This window comes from Indicator indicator, chromosome 2 (assembly GCF_027791375.1).
Source record: "Indicator indicator isolate 239-I01 chromosome 2, UM_Iind_1.1, whole genome shotgun sequence".
Classification (NCBI taxonomy): domain Eukaryota; kingdom Metazoa; phylum Chordata; class Aves; order Piciformes; family Indicatoridae; genus Indicator; species Indicator indicator.
Genome location: NC_072011.1, coordinates 33059848 through 33073391, shown reverse-complemented (window position 1 = coordinate 33073391; position 13544 = coordinate 33059848). Strand labels below are relative to the sequence as shown.

The 13544-nt window shown below is 40.0% G+C and overlaps 1 protein-coding gene across 1 annotated transcript in view; it reads left to right on the top strand.

The window, feature by feature from the left end:
* HEATR1 (HEAT repeat containing 1) overlaps positions 1 to 13544 on the top strand; it is a 41414-nt gene that overhangs the window by 18883 nt on the left and 8987 nt on the right. The window contains exons 22-32 of the mRNA XM_054395187.1: positions 42 to 284; positions 933 to 1064; positions 1479 to 1585; positions 2727 to 2870; positions 3623 to 3741; positions 4015 to 4136; positions 8698 to 8826; positions 10259 to 10489; positions 11115 to 11241; positions 12291 to 12457; positions 13088 to 13134. Of these exons, the coding sequence (XP_054251162.1) occupies positions 42 to 284; positions 933 to 1064; positions 1479 to 1585; positions 2727 to 2870; positions 3623 to 3741; positions 4015 to 4136; positions 8698 to 8826; positions 10259 to 10489; positions 11115 to 11241; positions 12291 to 12457; positions 13088 to 13134 (1568 nt within the window). The remainder of the gene's footprint in view (positions 1 to 41; positions 285 to 932; positions 1065 to 1478; positions 1586 to 2726; positions 2871 to 3622; positions 3742 to 4014; positions 4137 to 8697; positions 8827 to 10258; positions 10490 to 11114; positions 11242 to 12290; positions 12458 to 13087; positions 13135 to 13544) is intronic.

Sequence of the window (13544 nt, the reverse complement as noted above, 5' to 3'; positions counted from 1 at the left end):
AACAGATAAAAACTTTTGTTATGCATTTCCTTTGTTTGCAGATGATTCTTTCTCATCTCTTGCCTGCACTAGACCGGTTGCTAGAGAAGGTCTTTAAGAAACCTGAGGAAATGTTGAAAGATGAAGTTGTTCTCCTGCATCTCATCCTTGGAAAGTTTAATGAATATTCAGCAACTCTCTTGTGCAAGAATCAGCAGAGTCTGGACCTATTTATCAAAAGTCTGCATGCTGCCAAGAAAATCTATGAAGAAATTCCACCATTTCAGATCACAGCACTTGGACAGGTATGGCTTTATGACAGATCTTTAATTTCTTTTTATGTCTTCTTTTTTCAGAGTCTCTGTAGTGTTTTTGAAACATCTAAATAGGCTGCAAAACTTCCTCTTATGCTTACCAGGAGGAGAAATTGCTGCTTGCTTTGTTTTTCCTTTTTTGACAAGTACAGAACAGAAACTGCATCTGCACGTAGATCTGTATCATTGCCTGCAATTACTACTGTTCCACTGTCCTTAGTTTTTTTCTCCATCAGGAGCTTTACTTCACGTGTTCCTTCTGGGGAAAATTGTCAATAAAACAGAATAGGTGAGAAATTTGAAGGAGGCTACAAATTCAGGCCTTCTATTAGCCAGGTATTAGTATATACTTAGGAAAGGCTGGCAACAGCCAGTTTGTTTCCTCCACCAGGCAGGCTGTCTGAGAAATGTCAGGAATTAGTATGTCTGATGGATATTTTAGAAGTATGTATTTTGCATCTAAGGATTCGTGGATATTTACAAAATATGTAGTTAATATGCAGATATTTGTGATATATGAGCATACTAGCATGTGTGTGATTGGATGTGTCATATGTAATCTAACATATCTGAGTTCCATAGCTTCTGTTACTCTCTTTCAAGTAAGTCTTTCTGCAACTTTTTTTTTCCCTTTTGTAGATTACTAAACCGTTCTTTGCAGCTGTATCTGATGGGATGGTGCAGCAGAACCTTTTAAAAGTATTGTTTGACTTACTGTTAAACTGTAAGAACCCACTTTGCGCCCAGACAATTAGCAGCGTGTTTAAAGGGGTAAGTGGCAAACTCCAGAAGACAGAAATAAATATATTCAAACTTGTGGTGGTGGTTGTTGTTGCATTAAGTAACCCTCATTGTTTATGTCATTCATAGCATAAACTATTTGTCATGTATTTTGTTGATGGCATGAAAAATTTTACTAAATGCCTGCTTTTAAAAGGTATTTCTTTAAAAGCCATGCAACAATCATTTACTATTTAAATGATAGCATATTTACTATACTAAGGATGGAACTGGATTCAGAAGTCACTTTTTTTCTTCTGCACTGATATTAATTTCCTGGGATACTTACATAAGTAGATTGTATACCCATATGTGCAGGGAATCAATGTATTTTTTAAAAAAGAGGAGGCATAGATGTGTGACATGACATATTATTCAGTGGTACTTGGGTTATTGTTATTTCAGATTTCAGTGTGTGCTGATCAGATTGTCAGAGAACTGGAGCCTCCTGAGAAAACCAAAAGTCTGGCCACTGTTCAGCAAACTAGAAGGCAGAAAATGCAGCAACAGAGGTAAAATAACTAGAAAGCCGAAAGTATTGTCTGCATAGTTTGAAAATGCCCCTTGTTTTACTATTTTGCATAGTTTGTATAGAAAGCTTAAGCATCTAGTTCTTCTTTTCACCCCCACAGTAAAATAATTCTGAGCTACTTTTGGCAAGAGAAAATCAACTTCAGTTGCTGTTTCAGAACTGGTGGAACTGTAGTCAACATTAAAAAGAAAAATATCCAGTAGTTTTAATGTTGCTCTTACAGATTCTGGTTTGACACAGTTGAACATGATTTTTGTAGGTAATTAAACTTAGTTAATAATGAAGATATATGGACAAATGACATACACATGGCTGAAGCCTCTGATGCTTATCAAAATGTTCCTGTTAGTTGACTGAAAAACAGCATCTTCTTTCAGTTAAAACATTGTAATAATCATTAATTTTTAGATCTCTTTGTTTTGTTTCTTCTTTCGGTTCCCATAAGGAAAGAGGTGTTTTGTCCACTGTACTTACTCTCTTCTTCAAGCATCAGCTGTCAGACATTGTTGAAACAGTGTATTGAGTTGTTTTTTCTTGGTTTAACCTTCACTTCATTGTTTTGCTTTTTTGACCTTATTTTCTTTCACTTGGCCTTTTTTAGCAGTCATCACACGTGAGACATATATCTTCATAGGGGACTTGAGCATCTCCCCTATGAAGAGAGACTGAGATCCCTAGGGCTACTTAGTCTGGAGAAGAGAAGACTCAGAGGGGATCTCATCAATGTCTATAAATATCTGAGCAGTGGGCCGCATAGTCAGTTAGACAACTGGTAGTTCCAAAGATGCAGGTTTCCTGGATGAAAAGGAGATCAACATTTGGACAGTTACTTCATTGTGTTTTTTTTTCCACAGAAGTCTGCTTCATTGTGTTAGATTCTTGTATATGCAGAAGGCATGCCATACTTTAGCTTTTTGAGTTTGGCCTGAATTTTCTGTTGATAGTTTAAAATGTGTGGCTTCTTCAATCAAAAGCCCACACACTGCCATCTCTCCCTGGAGAAGCAGTAAAGTATATTACTACATGAAAGAAAATTTGTCTTTTTTTTACTGATGTCTGTGTTTGTTCCCTGAAACACTGTGCTATTTTCTTTGCAAATATATATCCTGGTTGTCTTTCAGAAAGCCTCAAGATGCAGAATTGGCACCAGAAACGAGCCACTTCAGTTGGCAGAGAGTTATGCTTATTCTGGAATTACTGCAGCATAAGAAGAAACTCAGACGTCCGCAGGTGTTGGTGCCTGCACTTTTTAACCTGCTGAGCCGGTAATTGCACCTCCATAACACGTGGCTCCTGCAGCATTCTCTTCTGCAGCTGACACTGGAAAGCATTAAAATTTGGGCTTCTTTCGCTTTGCTTTGTTGCCATAATTTGTTCCATAGCTTGCTTTTTTTACTTGAATTTAATTTAGGTAAATCAGATGGGGGGAATGGTCGGTTGTTAGGACTTTTACTCCCTTTAAACCATGTGATGGAGTTTTAAAGATACTTTTTACCTGATTTGTGAATACTTTGTTTCTCTGGTAGAGATCTTGGGATTGCATAGAAAGGTGGTACTGGTGCTAAAACTGGCACAAGTGACAGTACTTGTGTCTTTTGCAGATCTATTATAATACTCAAAACTTCAGAATTCCTCACAAAACATTGTGGAACAGCATTTATTCAATGCAACCTAAGAATACTATTGCGTTTCCTGCCAGCCCTATCTCCAGGCGCTTAGGAAAATTTACATAACCATTTTTTCTTACAACTGGTAATCATAATTCATGTAATCATCTTATACTCCTGATGGCAATTTGTTAAATGTGTTTCATCAGACCAGTTGATATCTTAGAAAATAAAAAAAGAAGACGCACATTTTAGCAAACACTTTTTGGAAACCTCAATGTAGTATGAAGCCTCGGTTTAGAATTCTGTATAATGAAGACTGCAGTTTCTAACTTCTATCTTAATATGCAGTTTGGTCACTTATTTTTCTGTCTCCTTTTTTTCCTTTTTTTTTTTTCCTGAACATGTAGTTGTCTGGAACCTATGGCATCAGAAGAAGAAAATATGGAATATACAAAGCAGTTAATCCTCAGCTGCCTGCTAAGCATCTGTCAGAAATTGTCTTCAGATGGTAGCAAGATTTCAGCAGGTAAAAATTGCCAGACCCATTTCTTGATGCTTCTCTTACCAATACAGCATTAAAACAATGGCCTCTAACTTCTTTCTTTTCTGAGCATATGCTGTATTGTTGAGGAGAGACAATTTTCATTTATAGGGTACAAGTCTGCCTTACTAATCATTTTTGTAGATTCCTTAGATGTGATCTGCAAATTGAAACCAGAGCTTGAGTGTACTGTTTGTTCTTACTGGCTTGACCACTAAAGCATTAATCAGTACATTTTTTACTTTTTTTCACTTGCAGATATCCTTGACAAAGAAAAATTCAATGTGGAATTGATAGTTCAGTGCATCAGGATATCTAAAATGCCCCAGACACATCACCATGCACTGCTTCTCCTTGGTGCTGTTGCTGGCATGTTTCCTGTAAGTGTTACCTGGAATATAGGTGTCAGCTCTTCAAGTTTCAAATATTGGGAAGAGCAAAGAACATAGAGAGAGGTCTTTGGGGAGAAACTCTTGCTTCACCGTCCTGCTGTGGTCAAAATTTTCCTGCATTGTTTCTTCTTTTTCCTACTTTTTTTATACACAAGAGAGAAACATGCTTGTGAGGTGGTGTACCCGCTCCACTGCTACTTCAGGGGAGTTAAGGGATAATGAGCCATGTGTTGGGGAAGATGCAAGAGCTATTGAGGGGTTAGGACTCGCAGGAGAACCTGGGAATGATCAAGTAGGTATGAAAGAGAAGGAGGATAATGATATTAGCAGGCCTTCATGTATAGGCTGAGGGATGACAGACCAGGGTGGGAGGGATGGGTGGCTAGTAAGGGCCTTCAGCCTGTTACCATGCAGCATGCTGGGGACACAGCAACACAGTCCAGGTTTCACAGAGATAAGCCAGAGGCTCATGTGGTAGTAAGAGCCAACAAGGAAACATCAGCACATGCAGGGCTCACTGGTAGGTTGGTGGCCATGGAGGTGGGCAGGAGTGGGGGGACAGCACGAGTGAAAACTAATGGATGAACTCTCCCTCTGAAATGCTTCTATACCAATGCACAGAGCATGGGGAATAAGTGGGAGGGGTTGGAGGTCTGCCTTAGGCTGCATGACTACAACATAATCACTGGAATCACTGAAACATGGTGGGACAGCTCCCATGACTGGAGTGTGTACTGTTCAGGAAAGATAGACCAACAAGGGGAGGCAGTGGTGTTGCTCTCTATGTGCAAGAGCAACTGGAATGTGTCGAATTCTACCCAGGGGGAGAGGTAGAACAGGTTGAAAGCTTGTGGGTAAGAATTAAGGGATGTGGAAAGGGAGGTAAAACTGTTGTGGTTGTCTACTATAGACCACCAAATGGAGCAGAAGATGTTGATGAGGCCTTCTATGGTCACCTGGAGGTAGCCTCTAGAACACATTCCTTGGTACTCAGGGGTGACTTCAATCACCCTGATATTTGCTGGCAAACCCACACAGCCAGGCACAGCCAGTCCAAAAGGCTCTTGCAGTGTCTTGATGATAACTTCTTGATGCAGGTAGTGGAGGAGCAAACAAGGAGAGGTGCACTGCTGGACCTTGTATTAACTGATAGAGAAGGACTGGTTGGGGACATTAAGGTTGGGAACAGCCTTGGTGGCAGTGATCATGACATGGTGGAGTTTAGTATTACACAGGGTAGAAGCAGGGCTATAAGTAGGATTACAACCCTGGACTTCCACAGGGCTAACTTTGTACTCTTCAGAGATATACCTGCAGGAATTCCATGGGCTAAGACTCTGGAGGGTAAAGGAGCTCAGGAAAGTTGGTTGATTTTTAAATGCAACTTCCTCTGAGCCCAAGATAGGTGTCTTCCCTTGAGTAGAAAATTGGGTAGACATGCTAGGAGACCTGCATAGCTGAGCAAGGAGCTTCTGAAGGAAATCTCATGGAAGAAAGAAACTGACAATTCGTGGAAGAAGGGATTTGTCACTTGGGAGAACTATAGAGAAGTTGTCAGGGCATGTAGGAAGGCAACAAAGAAGGCCAAAGCCCTCTTGGAACTAAAACTGCCAAAGGAAGTCAAAGAGAACAAGAAGGGCTTCTTCAAATACATCAGTAGGAAAAGGAAGAACAGGGAACGTGTGGGCCCAGGGCTGAATGAGGAGGCAGCCCTGAAAACTGAGGAGAGAAGGCAGAGTTGCTGAATGCCTTCTTTGCTTCAGACTTTACTCCTGAGACTGAACTCCCCTATGAATTCCAGACCCTGGATAAAGGTGAAGAAGGCTGGAGGAGGGAAGACTGTCCACTAGTCAATGAAGACTGGGTTAGGGATCAGTTACATAAATTGAATATACACAAGTCCATGGGCCCTGATGAGATGCACCCAAGAGTGCTGAGAGAACTGGCTGATGTTATTGCTCTGCCACTCTCCACCATTTTTGCAAAATCCTGGCAGACAGGAGAGGTGCCTGAGGGGTCTGGAGGAAAGCCAGTGTTACTCCAGCCTTCAAAAAGGGCAGGAAAAAGGTTCCAGAAAAGTATAGAGCAGTGAGCCTCACCTCTATCCCTGGAAAAATGATGGAGTGGCTCCTTGTAGAGGTCATCTCTAGGCACTTGGAAGAGAAGAAGGTTATCAGGAGTAGTCAGCATGGATTCACAAAGGGGAAATCATGCCTGACTAATCTGATTGCATTCTATGATGTTGTAACTGAATGGGTAGATGCAGGGAGACCAGTGGATGTAGTCTACCTTACCTTAGTAAGGCCTTTGACACTGTCTCTCGTAACATCCTTGTGAGTAAGCTCAGGAATTGTGGAACAGAAGAACAGTGAGATGGACCAGGAACTGGTTATAAAATAGAGTCCAAAGACTGGTGCTCAACGGTGCCAAGTCCAGCTGGAGAGCTGTAACTAGTGAAGTTCCCTAGGGATCAGTGCTGGGTCCAGTCCTGTTCAACATCCTTATCAATGACATTGATGAGGGGACAGACAGACAGACAGAGTGTCTGCTCAGCAAGTTTGCTGATGATGCCAAACTGGGAGGCTTGGCTGATACACCTGAAGGCTGTGCAGCCATTCAGCAAGACTTGGACAGACTGGAGAGCTGGGCAAAGAGGAACCTAATGAGGTTCAACAAGGGTAAGTGCAGAGTCCTTCATTTGGGAAGGAATAGTAAACTGCACCAGGACAGGTCAGGAGGTGATCTGCTAAAGAGCAGCCTTGTGGAGAAGGACCTGGGAGTCCTGGTGGACAGCAAGTTATCCATGGGTCAGCAATGTGCCCTTGTGGCCAAAAAGGCCAATGGGATCCTGGGATGCATTAAGAGGAGTGTGTCCAGCAGATCAAGGGAGGTTCTTCTCTCCCTCTCTACTCTGCCCTGGTGAGACCTCACCTGGAATATTGAATCCAGTTTTGGGCTCCCCAGTTCAAGAGGGACAGGGATCTTCTTGAGAGAGTCCAATGAAGAGCTGTGAGGATGATTAAGGGACTGGAGCCTGTGCCCTGTGAGGAGAGGCTGAGAGCCCTGGAGCTTTTTAGTCTGGAGAAAAGAAGACTGAGAGGAGATTTAATAAATGCTTATAAATATCTGAGGGCTGGGTATCCAGAGGGAGGGGACAGGCTCTGCTCAGTTACATCCTGTGATGGGACAAGGGGTAACGGATATAAACTACAGTACAGGAGGTTCCACCTCAACGTGAGGGGGAACTTCTTTACTATGAGGGTCACAGAGCACTGGAACAGGCTGCCCAGAGAGGTTGTGGAGTCTCTTTCTCTGGAGACTTTCAAGACCCATCTGGGTTCATTCCTGTGTGACCTGTGCTAGATTCTATGGTCCTGCTCTAGCAGAGGGGTTTGGACTCTTTGATATCCTGAGGTTCCTTCCAACCCCTAACTTCCTGTGATCCTGTGAACATCTTCCGAGTTCCTACCTTGTACAGCACTGAGAAATGTAATTTTAGTTGATGATAAAATGATTTTGGTCTGATTTTATTTGGCTGAGAAATCATCTTTCTATGGATTGAAATTTGATTGTATGCCCACTTTTCTAAGTAAAATTCTTCTGCCTTGGAATTACAAAAGCAGCAAAATCTATCCAGATGTATCAAGTTCAGTTTTCATCTTTCTCTCTACATCAGTACTTTTCTCCCAAAAGGCAAAACTGGAAGGTTTTTGACAAATTTGCTGAGGATTTGGCTTTTTTATCGTTGGGACTGCCTTTCTTTGTTTCCATCTTACTGCAATCACGTACTTCAGAACTGAGCTTTTATTCTATATTCATAATTGTGTCTTATAAGATTTTCAAGATCATAATACAAGGAATTACTTTGTATGAGTCTCATCTCTCTTCTTAAATCTGAAATGCTTCTTCTGTTCACTAAAATGGAATTAAAAATGTGACCATAGCTTGTTGTTCTAAGTTCTGTCAAAATCTAAGAAAAGTGACTGTTGAGCTAGGTGACATCTCAAATCCAGCCCTTTCAAAAGTAATTATGGCAATTACAGCCTCTAAAAAAAAAAGTCAGATATCAACACAAGCATGGTTGGTTTCCATTGAATGATTGAAGACACTGCAGATGTTTTATAGATGTAAAAAGAGTGAACAGGAAAGGGGTGAAAATCACTGGAATCTGCTACACTCACATTTGTGCTTCTGCAAGTCTCCCCATAGATAATTTTGCTTGTCTGCTTTTTTTTTTTTTTAACTACCATGACCCCGGTTTGAAGAATATAAGGTATTTTGTCAGACTAAATGTTCGATTTCCACTCTTCAATTACTTGCTTAGAAGTGTATCTTGGTTTCTAAATAATATTTAGAACTCTAACAATCACATAGCAACTTTAAGGGATGCTATACATTTAAAAACAGAGATTTTGGAAGATGCTTACGGTCCTCATTTTCTTTTATAGGTATCTAGTGACGTTTGCGGGAAGGCAAAATGCCTTAAGGTACAACATACAGAGCAGTGTGGTTTAGAAAAAAAACTAACCTCATCTGTCTTCTTTTCCAGGATAAAGTTCTCCACAATATTATGCCCATTTTTACCTTCATGGGAGCAAATGTCTTGCGTCTGGATGATACTTACACATTCCAAGTAATTAATAAGACCGTGCAGATGGTTATTCCTGCTCTTATACAGGTAAATTTGTCTACTTTATAGAAAGGAGTAGAAAATTAATTGAGTAAATGGCTTAGAATACTAGTGGTACAATAAGATGATGTCTATTCTAGGATTATTTTTAGATATATCTATATATACCCTAACTATATTAACAGACTATTCCTTGTCTGGCCAGCTCTGAGTTCATCAGACTACTGCTTCTTTTTAATCTTACGAGCTTCTGCACTTTAGGAATGGTTTAGCCAAAACAGTATCACAACTATATGTTGAAGCGTTTCATCATAAAATTAGCATGCAAATTCAGTAGAGGAACCACTGGAAATAAGGAGGAGGTTATTAATCCTGTAATAATATGTCATATCAATGGTAGACATGGTCTGAAAGAAATGGAAACATAAAATATTTCACAAATTATATTATTCTTCCAGCTGGTGAATGTGGGGAGTTTTCTTGGTTTTGTCTGGACATCTTAGATAAATACATCATGGTTTTTCAAAGGAAACATTTTTTCCTTTGGTGACTTGCACCTAAGACATCCTTATACTAAAGTCATTCATAGATTTAGACATGAAAAATGCCATAAAAATTTCTTATGAGAAAATTAATTGGGTAAAAAAAAAAAAAATCTAGCGATGGGCTGGGAAATTTTCTGATGTATTTTTTTAATGATATGTACACACATTTTGCATCCTCTTGCAGGTCTTTCTAAGAAATCAAGTTTCTGTCTCTCCATTTTTTTAAAGGAAAAAATCTTACTTTTTTAGAAACCTTTCGTAGCATCCTTTGTGACAAATTAGGGCTCACACAGTTATTACACAAGTTCTTTACCTCGAGGGTGGTGGAACACTGGAATGGGTTGTTGTGGGAGGTGGTTGAGACTGCATCCCTGGAGACATACAAGGTTGGGTTCAACAGGGCTTTGGGCAACCTGATCTAGTTGAGGATATCTGTGCTTACTGCAGAGGGGACTGGACTAGATGACCTTTTAGAGGTCCCTTCCCACCCAAACCATTCTATGACTGTGTGAAGAGAGCCTAATGTTACTTACCTAAGATCATGGAGCCTACTTGTATTGTTTTTATGAGGCCCTTGAATCCAAGACCCTAACTGTCAGGCTTACAGGCAAAGTTTTCAGAAGGATGTGGCATTGCTTTTCTTTGAAAACATCCTGCTTGTTTCAGATGATGCCAAGTAATGAGTTTTTTCTTTTCTTTTTTTTTTTTTCCTTTTTTCATTTTTTTTCCTTTAAATTTTATTTGAAGCATCCTTCATCTGAAAAGGAACCGTGATTCAAAATCGTTTATTTTGGAGCACTTACATTTTCCTTGAGACTGTCCTTTTGGTAATGATGTTACCAGGCACATTGTGCTTTCTCTCATTTTCTGAATTTACAAGGCAGAACTTGTACCCATCTGCAATCATCTCTTTCAAATGCTGTATCTGTACTTAGGCTGAAGACAGTGATTTGTCAGAGTCTTCAGGAACTGTGGAAGAGGTGGTGATAAAGATCATTCGTGTGTTTGTGGATGCTTTGCCCCATGTGCCAGAGCACCGACGCCTGCCAATCCTGGCCCAGTTGATCACTACGGTGGGAGGAGACAAATTCCTCTGGGTTCTCCTGGTGCTACTGTTTGAGCAGTATGTGACCAAAACTGTGACTGCAACATCAAGCACAGACAAGGTTAGGAGACTAGTTGGGGTAAAGTTTTTCAAGAGGCTGATGATGGTCTCACCTTTAAGAAGGTGCAAGATAAGCCCATAGGTTGTACCAAAATAAGCAGAACTCTGAGCTTGGGCTGTAGCAGAACCTGATTGTGATGTTGACTATGAGTTGTATGGCAGGTACAATATTGTTTTGTCCTGGAGCCCAAACAATAAATCAGATCATATTGTACAGCAATCCTTGACCTGAAGATCTGATAATCTATTTATTAGGTGCTTCAGTATTTTTAAAGTTGTTTTTTCCTTCTTTAACTGTGTTTGTGAAAAATGCTACTGCTTTTCCCTTATAGACCAAGGCCTAAGCAGGCCCTTGGATTAGGTGAAAGCATAGTTTATAGGGAAAACTGAAAGAATTATTAAAGAAACACTGGTGAGAAGATACAGTCTTTGCTGTAGCCATTTAATCTTTACACCTTCTGGAACTGTGCTCTCTACAAGAGCTTGCTGCTTTTACCTTTAATATTAGTCCTGGAAGTATCCAGCTCACCATGGCACGAGGAGCTTTCAAGTCTTTTTATCATAATTAGTAATACATTTTTTAACTCTTGAAATGTTTAGCTATTTCATTTCTAAATCATAAACAGGATGCTGTTCTGGAGGCAGACACTGAATTTTGGATTTCCATCTGTTGCGAATTTAGCGTACGTTCTCAGTTCCAGAGCATGATGAAAATAATTCAGTACCTGACAGAGCTGCCAGAGAACAAAGAAGGTAACTACAAAACAGTCAACTAATGCGTGTAAACCTTCCTGTGTCAAGGGACTGTGGTAGTGGTCTTGAACTAAAAGAAGGTAGATTTACACTAGATACAAAGAAGGTATTTCATTACAATGAGGGTGGAGAAGCATTGGAACAGGTTGCCCAGAATAATGAAAGATGCCCCATCCCTGGAAACATCGACCAACCTGATTTAGATGAAGATGTCCTTGCTCACGGCAGGGAGGTTGGACTAGATGACCTTTAGAGATCTTTCCCTTCACCCAGAACATTTCATGATTCTATTACTCCTCTAGAGAGAAGACTAAGAGCTAAAGAATTACTGCAATGATTTCTTTTTTTTTTTTTAACAAAATGGATATGTGATTACTTTTTTTTCCCAATTGTTTTACTTGTAGATTAATTTGAGCACTTAGAATCCAGCAGTAGTCCTCATTTAGATGGTAGAGAAAATCACTTAGTTGAAATGAACAGCTGTTACTTGTAGTAGGCAAGATCACAGGAATCAGCAGTCATTTCAGAGTTTTTTTAAGCTTTCCCTTCTTTCTGCTACAATACAGTGGTGCAATAATGAAGCACTGTGTTTTAATACTTTTCCAGTCTGTTATTTCAAAGAGCACTGGGGAAGGTGGGTGAGAGTTGTTTGTTTCTTTTTAAGTTAGGACTTGCCATATTTATTTGAATACCTTTTCTTAGCCTGGAAGAACCAAGCAGTAATACTGAAAGCTGTTTACCCAGATGTGTGGCACGCAATGTATGTGCTTCTGCCTCATAAGTCTGTCATGTTTGTAGCCAGTGTACCATAGCTTTAGCTCAAAGGAAGAGGATTCTTCACATAAAAATGATCAAGTGAAATAGCACTACTTGTTTTGAGGCTGCTGAAATGAAAAAATTGTACTTCAGACCATCTCTTTTGGAACTTTGACATGATTTTAGATAGTTTAGAATGTTTATCCTTGATAGGCGTCTGGCTGTGATTTTACTTTGTTTCTGTAAGTCTTTTTCTCCTGGCTGCAAATTTGTTTTGTGAATGTTTTCAACAGATGATCCTGGGCCAAAAAAGTCAAGAACGTGCAAGACAAAGCTAAAAAATCAGGATGGGCAGCTCTTCAATGTGGAGTCTCACTCAGACAAACAACTTCGGCATTTCAAATACTTGTCAGTCTCCTTCATGTCACAACTTTTATCTTCTGCAAATTTTGTGAAAAAGGTAGTAACAGCACCTTGCTTTTCAACTGATCACATTAAGTAGTTGTCCCATGCTGTAAGAGATGAGGTTAAATTTGCTTTTTAGTATGGCTTTATAGTCAAAGGGGATGAAAGAATACACTGTGCAGTGTATCTTGCTGAAACCTTTATTGAAATAGTTTTGAAACTACTGAGTGGTATTAGTTATTTTTTAATAAGGCTTTTCCAGATAGACTCCTGTTTGTGTGATTGGTGAATAGGTAACAAAGTGAAATTCTGGTCCCAGTGGGTTCGCCCGGACTTTATGGCACCTGGAGTTTCACTCACTGTGTAATTCCAAGTTTCATGTAGGATTCATACTAACGACTCCGGAAGTGCAAAATGAATTTCACAAATTTTTGGCTGCAGCTTTAGCTGGAAACAGTTCCCAGATTTTCAGCTGAACGTCCTCCGCCAGCCTGAAGTATGTTGGCTGCTGTAACTGTATTGCCAGAGATTCTCCAATTCTCTTCTAGAATGACACCTTAAGTGCAGATGTGGGGAACTCAAAATGACGATGTTGGTGGGCAAATCTGCGTATACCAGGATACTAGCTTAATGAAGGGATACAAGATTCACACTTAGCCTTGTCATTTCTTCCTTTTTAAACCAGATAGTTGAATGTGAAGAAACAGAAGAGCTGCAGAAGCTGGAACAGAGGTATGCTTTAAATCTCCTCCACTCCTCCCGTTTCTAGCTTTTACTGCAACCTGGGAATATTTTTTAATTGTACTCCCATTTCAGATTTTCTTCCCCAAGGATACTTCCAATGTAGTCATCAGCAACAAGCTGTATTTATTATATGCAGGCTAATTTGGGGTTTGGTTTGAGGTTTTTTTTTTAATACAGTGTGGAGTTTCTTATTTCTGAAATACTGCACTACCCAATATCCGTTCTTTCTGTATTGCTGATAGTGCTCATTTACACACTTGGCCATGATTGTTATGCTCTTGATAAGGGAGTTTGTAAAAGAATCCCAGATTTTTAGCATAGCATTGCTTCATTGGTAGGCAGGGGGTGGGGAGGAAATGGTGTTCACAGGTGTCCCCTGTATTGTATAAGAAAATTAC